Consider the following 20,648-nt stretch of genomic DNA (forward strand, 5'->3'; position numbering starts at 1 on the left):
TTATGGACTAAACTCTCTAGAAAAAACAACAACACCCTATCAGTTTAAAACTGTTTAAAATAAAAGTGATGGTAGGTAGAATGGGCCACACCTTGCCAAAAGACAGGGAGAGAAAAACCTCCCTTTTCAATCTGTAATTCTACAAACCTAGTGCTGATACTGAGAAAGACAGTTTTCGGAGGAATGCATACGGAAATGTGCCACACGTACAGTGTTTCCTCTTAATGGAACATATGGTCCTCCCTCAATACTACAGGGCATAACTCTTAAGTTTTTACTGGGAAGGGAAAATCCCAGACTTCAAAAACTGCTCAATTTGAGCTTATTTCAACCCTTTTTCCCTTAAAACTTTATAAAGATATCATTGTTATTTCTAAACAAACAATAAGAGAATAAAATATACCTGAAACTGATATTCTGATTAAAAAACACTATTTCCTCTCACCTGAGAGGCTACAGTAAGAAATCTATTTTCTCAAAGTCTTAAAAATCACTTACTTACCCATCTACTGAGTTAAGTTGGAGATTATACTGGACTGCCATTTATAAGATAGAATCACATTAATCTTCTACTAAATCTTCCTTTCTAGCTCCTCACAAGGCAGTGAAGTATTGAAAGAGGACAATCCTCACGTGGACAAAGATTAGATGAGAGACCTTAGTAGAATCCTTCTGCTGTCAGTATAAAGTTGCTTAATTTATTTCCTTCAGTAAGAATAGTGATGAAAATATACAAAGAGCCCACTTTGCTATTTGTAAACAATCATGTATACTCCTTTCCCAAAGATACATATCCAAAATACAGTTCCCCATTTCAAAAGCAACTTGAGTCTGAAAATACCGTAAAAATGGAAGTGCTATGAAATGACAGTGAGGAATTACAACCAGCCAACTCATTATTCAATCAAGAATTTGGCACAATCATAAACCATGTATCATCTATTTTAATGGATCTTAATTCTCTTCCTATCAGCTGAAATTCCAAATTGCAAATTGAACAACTAGTGCCAAAATCTGATCATTTTCTCAATTTTTCTGCCTGAGAATACTGTTACAAAGCAGGGCAGCACACGTCTTTCCATTCTTGACATATGAGATTTGTACATTCTGTAAACTAATATGTAAATGTCTCTAAGCCATAATACAAGCATTTGCCCATTTCCAGGGCAGGTAAACATTCATAATTATCTATCTGTGCAGAAGTAAAATATATATGTTCCTCAAACAGTGGAATATCTCCAAATCACAGTAACTATTCTTAACAATTGTTTCATTCATACAAGTAATATTTGAAAATAAAATAGTATCTATCTAGGCTTTTTAATCAGTTTCAAGAAAGACAAACTTTCTAGTCACGTGGTATGTATGCCTTTAAAAACTGTCTATTACCAAGTACACAGGACCAATTTATTAAAAATATAGATTAGAGGGGAGCTTTCCTTTAAGGTCTTTAACCACAGGGTAGCACTTTCTATCAGCTATCACCTTTGTTTATTCCAAACTATATACCCAATACAGTTTTGTGTAGTCAATTTCGATTACAGTCACTGGTGAACATCCAAAGAATTTTTTAAAACGAGTAAAAGCGCAATTTTTACTGACTTATGCAAAGATGAAGGAAAATTTCACCCCCTGCTTTTCATTAGCACAAGTAGTTCTCTATTACTTTCTATCAGGGGCATATATTAAATTGTAACAAAAACTGCATCAGATTATAGCAACTATGTTTAAATCCAATATTTCCATTTTAATAAAATTATAAATTTAGGAGTCTGATACATTTGTACATCATTTCTCATTAATGAAACCTATATTTACATATTTACAATGCAGAAAAGAGGAAAGCATAAATATGTCTATCTTTACTTCCAAGATCACCTAGCAACATTTTTTCACAAGTCTACTAAATCTGTGTTCTACAGAGTGGAGAGCTTGTGAAGGGGCAGATTTGACCAACATAGACTGAATGTGACCTCATCAAAGATCTTTTGTTGAAAATACATACAAATCAGATAGTTTTATCGATTCTGTAATTATTTTTAAAAATCCAATGTGGCATTCTTGCTTATTTTGCCATAAAATATGGAGACAGCAATAGCCAATTAAAAAGATGTCATATTCAAAACCTGAAAAAGAGAGATACTACGAACTATAAATTTTATGATAAAGCTTTTTTGGGGAGGGGAAATAATCAAGCTTAACAAAGACAGAAACAAAAGTACTTAACACCAAGAATAAATTATAATACAAGGTGAAAACACTTAAAAAAATCATTAAGGGAGATTGAAATTGATAAGAAAATATAATCTAATAATGGGAAATGTTTGGTTTGTTTTGATTTTTAATTGGTGAACTTACAGTAATTTTCTAAACAAAGCAAAACAAACAAACAAAAAACAACATGAAAACTTAGCTTTCTATTCTTCTAGGTTTTCACTCACAGGCAAAACCATAACACTTTGCAATTAGTTCTTTTATTCCTTAACATCTAGGCTATCTTAAATTTGAAATTGTCTTCCTTTGCCTTTAAATGTGGAAGGTTTTAGTGACAAGTATCAGGACACGCTTGAACTTTACTACTCAGTGCTCAGATATCATGTCAGAATAACAAATAGTATTTACTCCTGAAACTTATTTCCACTTCTCCTTTATTCAGTAGTCCTGCTTTTAAATATAATATTTAATATTACATTAAATATATGAAGTATATTGATATTTAATATGTAATGTATATTACATATTTATATATTAAAATAATATTTAAATATTATATCATCTCATTATTTTAGCAAATAGCATAATACTTAACTATATATTCTAGCACCCTAACCATAACATAATATCCCCAAGGTTCTAGGAATTAGAAGCTCTTCTTGTAAAAGTTTCAACTATTAACATTTGTTTTTGCTTTACCACCACCAAACTAACCTGCCAGTAGTTTAAGAATGTTCATTCTAGGACTATACTTCTTTTTTAAATTATTCTCCCACCCAGCAGGAAGACAATCAAGACTAAGGGGCCTATGGTTAAATCTTAATGCAGGAAGCAATTTAACTGATAAGTAACTGAAGCTACCTGGAAATTATAGAAATTATCCTTGTCAACTGTTAGATTAAATGACCATATAGCTGAACCTCCTCAAAGCAGAAAACTAACGGAAAAAATGAATGTCTCAGAAAGCAAAACTGAATATATGAAAGAAAGAACCCTAAAAATGGTAAATATGTGAGTAACTGTGAAATATTTTTGCTTATTTTAAATTTCTTTAAGGCATTTATGTCATAGAATGGTGGGAAGATAAGACTCTTGACCACTTTCCATTTCCGTACTTGAAAGAGTCCACAATGAATATGGAGTATTTGCTGGATATCATTCCTTTGCCTCAGCAGATCCTCGCTTCACTCTGCTCATGATATACCTGGAGGCTGACCTATATGGGTCAGGTTGGAAAGGTCCCTTGCCTCAAGATTCTAGTTGCATATAGCTGATGGGAAGTACTAAAGAACTCCAGGAGTTTGGAGAAAGCAAGAAGAAACAGGCTGCAGTATACTCCCTTGATTTCCTCCCCACTGTGAAATGCTGAAATGAGAATTTTTCACAAACCATTGTAGTTCAAATAATGAACCAAATACCTGAAGAAATGCAAGAATTTCTACACTGATACACAGAATACAGAAATAAAATTACTTGACACGACCTAGTCTTTTAAAAATCCTTAATATTATATCTTTTTTTTTAAATAAGGGAACAGAAAATGGGAATTCTTCTTAACTTATAGCTAAATATATGATGTTATATTATGTTATTTAACTTAAGCTATAGCCTAGGTACTATTATAAAACAAAGTAGGGTCTAGTAGTAGCATATTCTAAGTATTGATAAAGTTTGATTACCTATATTTAATTTCTATATTTTTGATCACTGACAATCAGCCATTTATTTTAATTTCAATAAATGTCTTAGTTTAAGAAAAATTATATATTACTTCAAATTAATCACAAAATATCTTACCTAAAAAAAATTTAAGAAAACATAACATTCATTAAAGGCAGAGTCATTCAAAGCCATCAACCCAAGTATATACCTTACCTTGGCTTAAAATCACACAGCACTCTTTAAACCAAGAAATAAAGAAATAGCAACTGCACTTACAGGGATGATTTTACATTACCTTTTCATACAGAACTGGGGAAAAACCACATATATAACACAACTAAATATGAAGATTATATGTGACATACAAAATCAGTTACGCAGAATTTTTAAACTATAAATATATATGGGTGGGTTTTTGTTCTTTTTTGTTTGTTTGTTTTTACCTGTTTTGCAATTTCTCTTAAACAGGCTACTCCTTGTTCAAAATTAGGGAAAGCTACTGAGCCATACTTTTGGTATTCAGGGATTGGTCTGATTTTTATTGTAGCTTCTGTTATCACACCAAGAGTTCCTGAAAAAGAAGGGGGAATAATCCAATATATCACATGCCAATTTTCTAAGTCATATTTAAATCTATTTTATCTATTTATTCTATTAATTTATTCTATTCATATTTAAATCTATTTAATCTATTCTATGTGGGGAATAATGGCTACTCAAGTCTTTTTAGAAAAACAAACATTTTATAATTTCTGAAAAAAGTTTTTGGAATACATTTTTCTTATGTTATATATAAATACTTTAAGACATTTTTAAGGTAACCCTTCTCCAAGGTTACTTTTAAATCATTTGAAAAGCATTACAACCTACTAAAAGAAAACAAATTTAAAAACAACAGGTTTTTATATCTCATATACATTCAGACAAAAGTATATTTTGATATTTGTGCCTACTTTTACTGTGAGAACAATTTACTGGGGCAAAAAGAAACCTCTATGAGAATTTAAAATGATAGAAGAAATTAGAGGGACTATTATTACCTTGCCTTTTTTCCTAAGAATTCATACAATGACAAAGGCAACACTGGGATGCCCTTGTAAAACAGAAAACAAAAAACAAAACAAAAAGAAAAAAAAAAAAACCAGATATTTCAGAGACAAAATAGTTACTATAAATATCTAGCACAAGAGAACCACTAGTGAAACAAATGCTCTTTTCTTTATTACAGAGAGGAGAGATAAATCAAAGAGGAAAATAGCAAGTTAAATATAAACTATATTCTACATGATTTAAATAACTATGCTAAAATATTTGAAGAGACATGGTTAAAAATTATTATATTCACAATGTCACACTTTTCAAATCAGTGATTTCTGATGTACAAATGTTAGAAATTATTAACACTAGCAGTAAATTTTCGGAGAATCACAAAAAAAGAATAAAGAGGGAAATCTTTGAATTGGAGAAAATGACAACACTAGAAATAAATAAATAAATAAATAGTATCACAAAAAAAGCGTTCAATAAATTTATAATATACTCAAAATGTCAGTATAGAATACAAGATAGAAAACTATGAAACTTTTTACTATGTAAAAAGTAAATTACATTAGATCACAATATGCTCCTCACATATACAAATGACTGCCTATGGAGATAGCAAATATGACCCCATTATGACTTGTAAAATTACAGAAACTCTGCAAGTTTGGCCTGATTAGTATTTGAATAAAAAGTAGATATATCTTGTAAATTTTAAAAGATAACAAGTGACTAGACTTTATCTTTTATTTTAGCATCTTTATTGAGATATAATTCATAGACCATAAAATTCACCCATTTAAAGTGTAAAACTCAATGTTTTTCAGTATATGCATAGATATATGCAACTATCATTAAATCTAAGTTTAGAACATCTTCCTCACCCAAAAAAAGAAACCCCATATCCATGAAACAGTCATTCTCCATCACCCCCCCCATCCCCACATACATACTCAGCCCTAGACAACCGCTAACTTCTATAAATTTGTCTATTCTGAATATTTCATATAAATGGAATTTTACAATATGTGTTTTTTTGTGACTGGCTTCACTTAGATAATGTTTTCAAGGTTTACCCCTGTTATAACATGTATTAGTACTTCAGTTTTTTTAAATTATGAACTATTACTCCAATGTATACAGAACTCATTTTGTTTACCCATTCGTTAGTTGATGGGCATTTGGGTTTCCACATTTTTTTTTTTTTTACTAGCTTGTCAATGTAATATAAAATGATACTACACAGGAAGAGTTAAGATGAAAAAAAAAAAGAGAGATGCAGAGGGCAAAGTATGGTGAAAGGGGCTGAGTTTCCATGCCCTTTCCAGATGCACCACCCTCCCAGCACTTCCATGTGTTAACCAACATGGAAGCTCTCCAAAACCTGCATTTTAGTGATTTTTATGAAAGCTTCATCACAGAGGCATGACTGATTGAACCACTAATTCAATGTTCAGTCCCTCTCCCCTCCCAGAGCTGAAAGTTCCATAGGTTTCCACATTTTGGCTGCTATAAATAATGCTACTGTGAATATATATACAAATCTACACACAAATTTTTGTGTGGATGTATGTTTTCTTTTCTCTGAAATATATACGTGAAGACTTTTTTCATTTCAGAAAAACCTGTGATCCTTTTCCATATAACAACACTGCCCTCATCTACCTTTTCCTAAAGTTACATTCCAGGCACATACCACCAAGATGTGGGAGAAGTGGGGAAGAGATTGGCTCACTTCTAGTACCCAACCTTAGCTGGTGGGGCAGAGGCTCTACTTGGAGTGTTACACTAATACTGGGATCCCAATCACCCTTGGCCTGGCTTGCAAAGAGTTGGTATCTTGCCAGGAGAAGCAAACCAAGAAGATGTGTTTTCCTTCTCTCTTCTCCCTAGCACTGAGCTACTAAAGCAGGGATGTCCTCAGAGAAAAGCATGCCATTGCTCTGCTGCTCCTCTCTCCTCCCTTCGCCTCCAGGATCAAGGCTCAGAGATTTTACAGGGGTGGAGGAGGGAGGGGGTGAGGGAACACAAACCAAAAAATAGCTCCTAATCTCTTTCCAAAGAAAATTACTTTGTTTGCAACACAGCAAGAAGAAGTTCAAGCCTAAAACACTCTCAAAACAGTGGAGGATTTGGTAAAAGGCAACTGGGAGGACATAGGTTAATTTATTGAAAATAAAGGCAATATTGTAGGCCAGTTAATTTGCCTGTATAGAAACAGTGGGAAGGACCCCAACCATGCTCAGAAAAGACTCTCAAACACTAATCTCAGGAACTATCCCTGCTAAGGGATACACTTTAAAATGGGTGAATTTTATGGTATGTGAACTGTATTTCAATAAAGCTATTTTAAAATAACCATTATAACTTAATTCTCCAAATGAATTACAAATGAAACTTCAGAGTTATTTCCTTAAATAAGGAACTAACCATCATGCATTTTACAAATAGAAACATTTTAAGAAATAGATATCTTAGACTATAGAAAGAGTCTAAGAGAACTTCTAAACCTTTGCCAAAGAGGCAAAAGGCTGACAGGTAAACCATTAATACTATGCTGTCTCCTCATCCACCAGCACAGAATTTTCTATCATACCTGTTCTTTCTTACCAATACAAGTAGTACTACTTTAATTTTTAATGTTGCTAATCTTCCTACTACTACAGTGACACCATCACTAAACTTATTTGTAATTCTTTCAACTCTTTTCAACATTTTTAGAAGCTTCTATAGCCTTGGAACTAACATCTGATGTTAAAAGTTCTTTCTACAAATAAATTGAAATTTGACAGGCATGTACTCCTAAACACAGGAATCATCTCCTCTATTTAATCTGACCACAGATTACAGAAAACCTTAATAAATACTTGCTGAAACTCAACAGTCACCAGATTGAAATTCATTAAGGAAAAGGTCAATATAAGCCTTGACTGTAGACAGGAAAACATCTATTTAAAACTAAACTCCAAGTTCCCAGGTTTTTGTGAAATATTTCCTTAACATCTGACAAGTGAAGCCATTTGAAAATATTTCTTTGAATTATAGAATATAATCTAAACATAACCTAAATATGACCCAGGAAAAAAAGCCAGAAACCATTTAAATGCCAATCAATGAGGGTCTGGTTAAATACATCGGTATACATTCAAGTAGCTGTCAAAAAGAATGAAGTGGCTCTAAATGTAATGATACTTACATGGACTCAGCTTTATAAAATGAAGTGTAAAGCAAAGAGTAGTAAACTCCTGTTTGTGTTTTTAAAACTGCATACATATATACTGATATACAGCAGTTAAGTGTTTACTCTGAACAAGGGAGATGCTTGGAAGACAGGGATAGAAGGCAGATTTTCCCTTGTACATCCTTCAGTACCTTTTGAATTTTGTACATTTGTCCATATTTTAATTTTGTACATGTGATTATTCAAAAAGTTGATTTTAAAATATATATGCCTTTACATTAGCAAACTTCCTTTAAAATTCTAATTCTACATCAAAATTCTAAGGTAACAGTGAAAAGTGACTATGCCTTAAACCCCTATATACCTGTACTGCCTCGTATGTAGTAGAGCAGGCACTCTGAAGTAGTAAAATCCACCATAACATTATAAGTTAGGTTAAAAAAGATGAAAATCAGTAAAATGAGACTGCATTATTGTAAGGTTAGTGAAATGCCTAAGGTGAGTCTCTGCAACTATCTAGCTATCAGCTCTACAGGGGGTCCCACTGTGAAAGCAAAATCATCCAGGTCTCAAACACAGTTTGAAGGAGGGCAGCTTCCATTCAGATTTACATTCAAATTAGCCCATCACAAATGGATATATCTAAATTCACTTAATCAAAAGGCTCGTTTCTGTTCTGTTTTATTGTATTTATTGATTCTTTTGTTTTGGGAGTATTGTCAACAGAGTGATATAAAAGACTTGGACTACTTATCACTTGATTATATGTACATTATACCACTTTATACACTTCATATTTTATATCTACTTAGTATTATTACTTATAGATAACTCCATGGCAAGATGACATCATAGAGGCTTATATATCATTCACTTTTCTTTCTCTTTTATCCAAAATATGTTGCAATAAATTTAAATATCTTCTGTTTTATAATTTTCAAATGTAATGTTTGTTCTCAAGAAAACTAAGAGCTTCAATTGCTACTTGATATAAAATGCAAGTATTTGGTTAAAGTAAATACAACCTTTTGTAATTTGAAAATATACTTTCAGGTAACTTCAGGACTAAGAAAATGGCAGTCATTTGATTCTGAAACTTCTCCCCTCTCTACTCCCCCCCCCTCCAAAAAAAAAAAACCCATAAAAATCAACAAGTAAAACAAAACCACAAATAATGCTGAAATAAAACCTTCTTTTTTTTTTTTTTTTGGCTCTCGATCATTTTTTTTTTTAATATATGAAATTTATTGTCAAATTGGTTTCCATACAACACCCAGTGCTCATCCCAAAAGATGCCCTCTTCAATACCCATCACCTCCCTCCCACCCCCCATCAGCCCTCAGTTTGTTCTCAGTTTTTTTTTTTAACGTTTATTTATTTTTGAGACAGAGAGAGAGAGAGAGCGCATGAACGGGGAAGGGTCTGAGAGAGGGAGACACAGAATCTGAGACAGGCTCCAGGCTCTCAGCTGTCAGCACAGAGCCTGACGTGGGGCTCGAACTCACGGACTGAGAAATCATGACCTGAGCCAAAGTTGGCCGCTTAACTGACTGAGCCACCCAGGCGCCCCTGTTCTCAGTTTTTAAGAGTTTCTTATGCTTTGGCTCTCTCCCACTCTAACCTCTCTCTCTCTCTTTTTTTTTTTTTCCCTTCCCCTCCCCCATGGGTTCCTGTTAAGTTTCTCAGGATCCACATGAGAGTGAAAACATATGGTATCTGTCTTTCTCTGTATAGCTTGAAATAAAACCTTCAATACTACTAGGAGACAAAAAACACTCTGACCTTCACATTACCTGTGAAGTAGAAATAAAGCGAAAAAATTCCAAAAGACCTTCTACGGCCTTCTACTTGCTGCAAGTTTGTAAGGGTAGAAAATAATGGGAGGCTTAAAAGATTTCATAAGAAAGGGAAGAGGGTATCATAGGACCTGAAGAAAGCATAGACAGAATCACAGAAAGCAAAAGTGCAACAATAATGCCAAAATGCTATACAGGCCCTGGCTATGGAGAGGGGATTGAAAATGGGAGGAACCAGAAATGGCAGTCTTAGAGAAGCAAGGGGAGCATGATATTCAGAGAAGTGTGCTATTCCTTGGAGAAAAGGTAATGAAGGGAAAGTATAATAGAAAAAATTAAAGATCCTATAGAAATAAGAGAGAAAGAAGACGTGCCATCATGCCTTCTCCCACCAACAATACCACCATCCAAAAACAAGTAGCACAAAAGAGAGTAGGAGTGACAGAAAAGGACATTTCCAAACTAGGAACCCTTTCTAAGTAATAAATAGCAACAGAAAAAAAGCACACCAAATCCACAAAAACTACTGCAGTAAGTCAGAAAATATAAATAAAAGCTTTTCTGCTAATAAAAAGTCTCTCCCCTAAACCAACCACGATCCTGAAGGAAAAAAAAACCGTAAAACAACATTTCAAACTGAATTAAGTACTGTCAAGCAAGCATTTGGGGATATTAAAAACAATACTTGAATCAGAAATACAACATTAAAGGGGCGCCTACATGGCTCACTCAGTTAAGTATACAACTCTTGATTTCGGCTCAGGACTTGATCTAAAGTTCATGAGATCAAGCCCCATGTTGGGCTCTGCATTGAGGACGCAGAGCCTGTTTGAGATTCTCTCTCTCCCTGTCTCTGTCCCTCCCCTGCTCATGCACGTGCATGCTCTCTCTCTCAAAATAATATACTTAAAAAAACACAAACACTAAAAACATAAATGGACAAAAAGCAAGAAGCAATGAGATAAGAGATGACTGATCTCAGGAAAGAAATAGAACAGCAGCAACAACAACACAAAACATATAAAAAATGAAGGCTAAGTTATAAGATATTCAAAGGAGAACAGAGAATAGATTCAAATGAAAACTTAATAAAGGGCATTGGAGAAAAGCAAGAAAATAACCAAGAGAAAGAAAATGAAATAAAAAGTTGAAAAAAAGGTCAGAGAAATAGGGGCTGAAATAGAACTTGTATCCCTAAAGAAGAAAAATCAAAAACACTGGGAGAAAACCCCTAATCACTGACACTACAATATAAAAAAACCTTTCCAAAATAGAAGAAGACGTAAATATAAACACAGAAAGGGTCCAATGGGTACCACGCAAAACAACCTAGGACAATCAACTCTGATCTATATAAAAGTAGTAAACTTCAATAATAAAGAACAAAATCCTCAGGACACCCAGGCAAAAAAAAAAGGAAAGAAGCTACAAGGCAAAAGAGCTAGCATTAGATTTCTTTAAAACAACATATAAAACCAGGCAGCACTGGAGCAGCATTTTTAAGAAACAAGGAAAGAAAGTGCAACCCATGGATGTTATATCCACCCAAGCTGTCCTGCTGGTATCCAGGTCAGAGGAAAACAGTTTAAAACATTCTAGAACTCATGAGATACACAATGTGCCCTTCTGGAGGAATCTAGTAAAGGGTTAGCTTTATTTGACCAAAAGGTGACTAGTAAAATTACATAAAAGGACCGATAGTAAGCATTTTACTTATTTCAACACAGAGCAAAGGCTAAAACAAGGGTGCGTCATGGGTTAAAAAATACAAATGTACTTTTAACCATTTTCCAAATAAAAGAGCAAGCTATTTGAAGTTACTAGTCAATTCCATACATCAGAAAAAAAAATGCAAAGCACTTCAGATGCTTTGACTATTTATTATAATTTTCATTATATTGATCACATTCTAGCATCTAAAATGGGAAGAAGCTGCTTGTTGAAAAAAATCATTATGAAAAATTCGTAACTCAAAACAAGACAAAAACGTTAAATTTAACATGGTTAGTCACATGTACAACTTAGTAGGATCAGGAAAATACATTTTTGAATGATAATACTTTCAAGGCTGTCATCACATAATTTAACTGTAGCAAGAAAAAATGTTTCCAAAGCTTGAGGAAAAGCTTATGACACCCTTAAGGCAGCAGGTTATTATTTAGATAGTTCACGACAGCAGATGAAAATACATATTATAAAAGAATTTGAACTTGTGATGAGCCCTGGGTGATACAAAGAAGTGTTGAATCACTATATTGTACACCTGAAACTAATGTTATACTGTATGTTAACTAACTGGAATTTAAATAAAAAGATTAAAAAGATAAAATTCAAAAATAAATAAATAAATAAAACTTTAAAAAAATGATTTCGCATAAATTTACTTTCCCAATCATGCTGTCTCCTGGCCTATATTAAGATGACTCTATATCCACATACAAACAGAGATGGAGATTAGGGACTATAAATACATTGGAAAGATCACTGATGCCAAAGTAATACACAGCAACAATAGTAATAAATTTAACATTTGTTGAGTACTTACTAAATGCTTATAGACTGCTTATCATAACCTCATTTAATCCTCACAAAAAGCTTATGAAGATGGATTCTTTTATTATCCCCATTTTATAGCTGAGGACACTAGCACAAAGAATTACCTAACTGACACAAAGTCACAGAAATGTAAGTGGTGGAACCAGGACTGAAATCCAGATCTGAAAGATTTCATGTTATGCTCTTAGATCAGTATGGCATTTTACATGTATATTTATAATAAGATCTCATTTAAATACAGTAATTTACCCTAGCATATATGTTTAATAAATCATATTTTTTATCTTACTTTATTATTAGTTTACCTTCCTTAAATTCATACGATAATTTACTATTGAGAGAGGTAGTCCAGTCCTTTAGATCCAGTTTAAACTATTTTAAAAGGCATGAAAGACCAAATTATCTCTCCAGCCACCCTATAATCCTTTCCACTCTACCCCTAGACCTGCTGCCTACTCCACCCTACAGTTGGATCTTATGTTCCAGTTATATTGAAAAATTCACAGCTTCACAAGGCAGACATAGCTTGTTCTCACTTTTAAGTCTGCCATGCAGTTCTCTCTGTAGGCAACTCCCTCCCCACCTTATTCCCTCAACTCCTTATCAACCTTCAAGGACCGCTTTAGGTAAGGCCCCTCTGGAGAGGTCTTCTTAAGCACCCATCAATGCAAACTTTGTCTATATTTCTCCTATATTTACTTCTATCATACAATTTATCATACTGTATTATAAAGGTCAATTATTACCTGTGTCCTTTAGTGTGCCAGCATAATACCTAGCAACCAAAATTTTTAAAATACTAAGTGATGGAAGAAAAACAAAATGTTTGATATGGTTACCTGAAAAGATAATATATATGTATAAAGTTGACTCCAATTGCATCAACAGTATAATTAATAACAATCACTTTTGGTGCCTGGATGGCTCAGTCGGTTAAGATCATAACCATGATCTCATGGTTCGTGGGATGGAGTCCTGCATCGGGCTCTGTGCTGTCAGCGCTTGGGATTCTCTCTCTCCCTCTTTCTCTGTCCCTCCCTGCTCACTCTAGCTCACTCTCTCTCAAAAATAAACATTAAAAAAAATTATACAAAAAATATTTTTAAAAATACCTATCAGTTTTAATACCTATTTGTTATTCAATTTGACACCTGATAGCAAAAAGTTACATATTTTAGTTAACTTTTAGATGTGTTAGTATGAAAAGTTGTAGAATATTTATCAAAGAATTGTATTATTTTAAGAGAATTTAACATTTTTTATTAAAAATGTAGTTCTATTGTTTCATAGAAGAGTATACTTATCAGAAAAGGAATGAGAGTAAACTGTTGAGACATCTTGACAAAGGTTTATCATTATTATGAAAAAAATATCTAAGCTGTACCACTGGTCATCAAATCAATGGTGACCTCTACCATGTCACTGAGACACAGTTTAATTTTTTCCCTCCTTGATATTACTATCAAAAGATAAAATTTATGCCCTTTCACCTTAGTTTATTATAATTGCTCTCATATCCATGAATAAGCTAAATGTTTTGAAAGTCTATCTTTTTTTTTACCTTGTACCACCTTCTAAATTAGTAATGAGTTCTTCCATTAATTTAGAAATACTAGTTTTATCTTATTTCTCCGACTTTAAGGGATATCCCTCTCTACCATTCTACAAATTGAAAAATAAAGACTATGTTCATCTTATCCATAAAATTCACCACATAACAGTTAGTTTGCAATATAGAAGGAAGGTTAGTTTCTTCCTGATCAGTACAGGAATGAAATGTTTTGTATAAGATAAAGAACTACATTCTAGTTCACCCAGCATTAAGTAACCAAGCAAAGAATACTAGTTAAGTAGTAAAAACAAAAACAAACAAAAAAAACAAGTTTTAAAAGATATGTAAATCAACAGAATTGTAAATTCCACTTCTTCAAAGAATCAAATAGCAAGTAACAAAAGATACAACTATAGAAAGACAAGACACTAACACAATACTTTCTCAGTCCCTTCCCCCCTGATAATTCAGACAAGAATAGAGAATAATATAAAATTTTAAAGCAAACTATTTTAAATCTTAACAGCTACTCTTCCTAAAATCATGGACTGAAATGTCTAAAATAAAAATAAAATACCAAAAAGACTAAGTTATCTCTAAAACTATAAAAAACCAAAATGTAAAAGGATGTTTAATAAGATGTTCTCATAATAAAAACTACTATGAAGTACTAAATTAAAGTAATAAAACTAAAAAAAAATCACCTTTACATACATAAAACACGCCTTTCTTTCAAAGATCTTATATCACAATATCACAGATTTTCACAAAACTAGTCACTAACCTCTATTTTTTCATAATAAATTTAGTTATATTTACCTTCAGATCCCATGATGAAGTGATGGATATCAGGGCCTGTTGACATACGAGGTCCTTGACAGCTTTTTTCTATTATACCTCTAGGTGTTACCATTTTTATATGAACCACCTGTTTAATACAATGCACGATATAAATTCTACATATTTGTCAGTGAATGGTGTGTGTGTGTATACACACGTCCATACATATTTAAAAAAAACTCTACTTCTAAAAACATTGGATTAAGTGATAAATGATGACACCCTTCAGAATTCTAGTACCTTCTAATAATTCTTAGACTAAAAATAAGTTTTATATAACTTTAAAAGGGGGGGAAATCATTCTAATAATATTAATGGTTTGGGTATATTCATCATCTTAAAAAATGAAAAGCACTTTTCTTTAAACCAAATTTAGTTTGGTTTAAAGAACTAAAGGATGAAAAAAAATAAGCAATGGTCATATTTTAACAGGTTCATTCCTTCACTCGTTTAACAATATTTATGAAGCACTATTATTCACATCAAGCACTGATCCACATGCTTAGAATTCTAAGAAAAAATTTATTCTTGCCTTATTCCCACCCACAACTTATTTGCTTTGCCCACTTAGTAGAAAAGAGTGAAAAGAATGAAATATTAATTATGATCAGGTCAAAAATGGGATGAAGAGGGAGATGATGTGATTGAATTAAAGAGAAGAAAAGAGGGGTGCTTGGGTGGCACAGTCAGATAACCATCTGACTTCGGCTCAGGTCATGATCTCACCGTTCATGAGTTCAAGCCCTGCATGGGGCTCTGTGAGGACAGCTCAGAGTCTGGAGCCTGCTTCAGAATCTGTGTCTCACCCTTCTCTGCCCCTCCCCCACTCATGCTCTGTCTCTCTCTGTCTCTCTGTCTCTCTGTCTCTCCCTCTCAAAAATAAACATTTAAAAAAAAAAAAAAAAAAAAAAAAAAAAAAAAAAAGAGTAGAAAAGAGATATGTGTGTAGTATAGGTCTCACACCACTAAAGAAGTAAGCATATTGAAGGGTCACTCAAAAATAGTTCCTGAGATCCAAATCAGGAAATGGTTAAGTGAAAATCCAACACATTTTTGCAATGCCTTTTTGACAGATAAACAAAAATAGTCTATTTATTATTTAAGGAACTGAGCAGAGGACATCAATAATTCACAAAATAAAAACTAAAAATCACCAATAAGCACACTTTAAAAGTTTACATTCAGAAGCAATTAAAGAAATAAAAAATTAAAAGACAAAAATATAAATAAAAGGTCCAGTAAAATCAAGATTCTCATAATGCTAGTGGGAATGTTGATTAACAATTTCTATGAAGCAACTTGGCCATAAAGACCCAAAGACACAAAAACATATAAACATCTTGATGCAACAAATCAAGCTCTAGGAACCTGCCCAAAGAAAGTGATTAAAAAGATGTATACTAAAGAAATTACTAAAAAGGATACTTTCCCCTTTATTTTCTACAATTTTAAAATCAAGAATAATTTAAACATTCATTAATAGGGAGTTACTTTAATAAACCATGAATTATTGGTAAAAGAATTATATGCATTCTAAAAATAATGTGTACATCTATGTTCATTTATAAGTTAATATATTGATAACAGTTTAAAGAGTAGATCAAAGGGGCGCCTGGGTGGCTCAGTCGGTTAAGCGTCCGACTTCCGCTCAGGTCACAATCTCACGGTCCGTGAGTTCGAGCCCCGTGTCGGGCTCTGGGCTGACTGCTCAGAGCCTGGAGCCTGTTTCAGATTCTGTGTCTCCCTCTCTCTCTGACCCTCCCCCGTTCATGCTCTGTCTCTCTCTGTCTCAAAAATAAATGAACGTTAAAAAAAAAAAAATTTAGGGCGCCTGGGTGGCGCAGTCGGTTAAGCGTCCGACTTCAGCCAGGTCACGATCTCACGGTCCGTGAGTTCGAGCCCCGCGTCAGGCTCTGGGCTGATGGCTCGGAGCCTGGAGCCTGTTTCCGATTCTGTGTCTCCCTCTCTCTCTGCCCCTCCCCCGTTCATGCTCTGTCTCTCTCTGTCCCAAAAATAAAAAATAAAAAAAAAAAAAAAAACGTTGAAAAAAAAAAAAAAAAAAGAGTAGATCAAACACAGCATCATTCTTTTTTAGATTAAAAGCTAGGTATACGCATGCAAATAAGCACATTAGGATATGTGCTTATAATTTGTGATCTTAAGGATTTTCAAAAAAAGGATTAAAATAAATTACATGCTTTAGCAGTACTAAATGTTTGCTTAACTATGATAAAGTTTTTAACAATCCAATAGCAAAAGGATTAAATTCTCTCCTCTGAAATTGAATTTGCAAAAAAAAAAAAAATAGTGATTTCTAAAATATCCTCAATTAAAAAAAAACAAGGTAGTGCAAACATTTTAAGTGTTTATAATACACACTTAAAATAATTCTGTGCAGTGAATGTCATTCTACTTTACAGAAAAGGAAACTGAAATTTAGAAAGGTGATCCAATTTGTACAAGATCATACAACTACTCACTGGAAAAGCTACAGATGGAACAAATGATACCTAATCCCTAGCCAGGATGTCCATAGTTAAATTATTCTCGCACTAATTCCAAGACCACTGGTACCAGATGAGCTAAAATAAAATGGGGTGCACATAAACCATTATTGGTGATACTGCCACCTACTAGGACCTTTTCAATCAGGCTCTTTAATTGTATACAGAAAACAATTTTTAAGAAAATTAAGTATAAACTCTCCTAAGGCACAAAAAGAGTAGCAGTGATGAGATCACCTAAATAGACTAAAACCTTGGTAGCTGAAGACTGAGGCTCCATGAGGCTTATAAAATAATATTTATACATTTTACAACTGATACTATGAAGCATCTACAAAGCTTAAATATCAGTCACTTGAAAAGGAGCACTCATAAATAATGACCACATTTATCTTTTAACTGCCTCCATTATACATAGTCAACTTTACTATAACCAAAAAGGGTATACTTTTGGTAGGGCTCTACCATCCAACTCTAAAAAAAAAAGGCTTTAATCACTTTATAATAATAGACTAATCAATTATTACATAATAACCAGAAAAAAATTTACCAGGTCCTCAATATTGCCATAGATATTCTTTTTCATGCCCGATGCCCGAGTAGATACCCATCCTCCCACAGTGCTGAATTCCAGGGAATCCGGTTCATGACCTGTACAATAACCACTTTCTTTAAGCTGAAAAACAAAAAAAATGTAATATTTTACTAGTGAAAATGATCCCATTTAACACAGCACTCAACACATTAACTCTTCACACTTTAAAATGTCTACTTGTCACTGGTATTTGGACTCATTAAAACCTATATAGAAAAAGAAATACTTTTATCATGCTCATCTAAAACAATTTTTAAGCTTTTGCCTAGTGGAAAACCTTACAAAACTGAAAAATGTGGACCAAAAGACAATTCCACAGGTTTGCTAGCCAATCTTCTTCATTAGATCCTTTTATTTTAAAATACCAACTACTCTCCCTACTTTGTTTTTAACCACAAAGACACAACTTAAGTACTTATGGAGATCAGATTATGCTTAAATAACTGCCAACTTCACCTAAACACTTTCAATAAATAAAGCACTTAATCTCCTGATCTCCCTACCCTAATATAATATGCAGCAGGCCTGCACAAAATCTAAGCAAATTGCCTGTACTTAATTCTCTCAAGGAGTCATGTGTTTTAATGTACAGCCATCTGGCTAGGTTTCCTGTATGTAATACCATCATTTATTTGTGATGCAGATCATGCATTCCTGTACATTAAATAGTCACTTGTTTCTCATTTTTCTATATTAGCTTGGCTTTGCCATCTGCACAGCACCTGAAGTTGAATGGATGCCCTTTACTGCAACACCACCAAAGCCATTCCACTGAAATCATTTTAAAGACTCAGCCATCTCACGTCAAATGGTACAGACACCACCATCTGCACATCCACTGTCTACTGCACTCAAGCCCATCAATCTGTATTGACCGTTTTGATAGTCATCCAGTTAAGCAACTGCTTCTATTTTTCAAGTAAGCCATGCAGAGATGTAGAATATGTCAGCTATGTTTGCATCTGTTAAGTATGGTGTAAAAGTTGTGATCCAAAGTGAGAGAACCTGGTAAGTTGCAAATTATTTATCTTTTCTAATTGTTTTGCTAGGAAAAAAAGATTTAGAAAGACATCAACTGTTAACAGATTATTTTCACTAAATATTCAAAATGTTTATTTAATTTTAAGAGGTTATTAACTACTCACAAATAAGGAGCTTAAATACATGAATGAACAATTTTAAAATGAAGATTATCAGACTGTTATTTTATATTTCTTTCTAGTTCCCAATCTATATTTGTACTATTTACTCTCAAAAAAAAAAAAAAGACCACTATTACTCAATTTTTCTGAAATTAGAAGAAAAAGAAAAAACATTCATAGAGTGCCAGAAGCCGAGCTCTCCAACCAGCCTGACGGCAGGGCCCGGGTGTGGACGGATCGGGACTGCAGGGCGGCCCACCGACAGTGAAGCTTCTCGTACTCCCGCTTTTATGCAATTTGGCCTTAGTAAAAGTACCTGGGGAATTGTCTGTTGGGGAACTGCCCTCGACAGGCCCCCTGAGAAAGAACCAGTGGGGAAGGAAATAAGGTTCCGCAAGGAAACTGTGTGGCCCTACATCTAGCCCTTGCCACCCCCTATAAAGACTCCTCTACCTAAAGGAAGGATAGCTTCATATATTTCCCAGCCAAGGAGGGGACAAATGGATTTGATTTGTGTATCTATGGGCACAAGTTACTCCAGCCCCTAAGCCCACTTGGCCCCCAGGAGGCATTCCAGATGATGATTGAACCTAGTGGGCTAAAGTACAGAATGGTTCATTAGTTCCTAGGTGCATTGTCTCTCTGAGAATGCATAAGGTGTGGGTTCCTAAGGCCCTCTTGGTCCCCTCCTGGCACCTCGGACCAAGGCGAATACTTTTGTTCCTTGAACCACAAATGGTTGGGGGAAACAACTAAGAGGTCATGTCCCTATAACTGTTCCACTTGAGGTGTTGATAGATGACCTTTCATGAAAACAGCAAAGCAAATGCTCTATAGATTATAGATAAACATAGATACATAATGAAAATAAAGTAAGAAATTAATCAATAAGCAAAGGGCAGGAGGGAATGTTATGAGAAAATAACCATGTTATTCCTTAAAGGGTGATTACACATAGGAACATTTTTAGAATTAGGTAATGCTAGAAAACATAGATGGCGCATGCTACAAGGAAATTGCTAACAAATATAATGCCACGTTTGCCACAATAAAGCGGCCTGCTTTCATAAACAACACACTGCTGTTGTCTGTGTCCATTTTTATTTTTGTTTTGTTTTATTTTCACTTTTTCGCCAACGCCGTTCATCCTTCGGGAACCTGCTGGAGCTGGACTCCGGCAATAGAGCACTTAGATGTCCTAAGCACTAAACAGGGAGTTTTCACATATTCTCATGACAAAATCTCCACGTTACCTACACCAAAGCAAATTAAATCTATACTGCTTCTGTAAGTACATCAATATTAGATGTACTAATAATATGCCTCCTATGTCTGGTAGGCTAGTTCATTACCTTCTCCAATTATAAAGTCATGTAAAGCTATGAAATGAGGATACAAAAAAGAAAGAAAGAAAGAAAGAAAGGAAGGAAGGGAGGGAGGGAGGGAGGGAGGGAGGGAGGGAGAAAAAAGACTGTCTCTATGCTCAGGGAGCTCTACCCAGCACACCATTTTAAATCTACTTCTTTAAAACCTAACAACCTGCCTACTAGGTAAGTGAATAAGTG

General features: G+C 33.9%; 1 protein-coding gene across 1 annotated transcript in view; it reads right to left on the bottom strand.

Moving 5' to 3' along the window:
* AGPS (alkylglycerone phosphate synthase) overlaps nucleotides 1-20,648 on the bottom strand; it is a 148,271-nt gene that overhangs the window by 55,712 nt on the left and 71,911 nt on the right. Inside the window, exons 9-11 of the mRNA XM_078451137.1 lie at nucleotides 17,897-18,022; nucleotides 14,822-14,930; nucleotides 4,320-4,447 (exon numbers count right to left, since the gene is read on the bottom strand). Of these exons, the coding sequence (XP_078307263.1) occupies nucleotides 4,320-4,447; nucleotides 14,822-14,930; nucleotides 17,897-18,022 (363 nt within the window). The remainder of the gene's footprint in view (nucleotides 1-4,319; nucleotides 4,448-14,821; nucleotides 14,931-17,896; nucleotides 18,023-20,648) is intronic.

The sequence above is a fragment of the Panthera onca genome, chromosome C1 (assembly GCF_046562875.1).
Source record: "Panthera onca isolate mPanOnc1 chromosome C1, mPanOnc1 haplotype 2, whole genome shotgun sequence".
NCBI classification, from domain to species: domain Eukaryota; kingdom Metazoa; phylum Chordata; class Mammalia; order Carnivora; family Felidae; genus Panthera; species Panthera onca.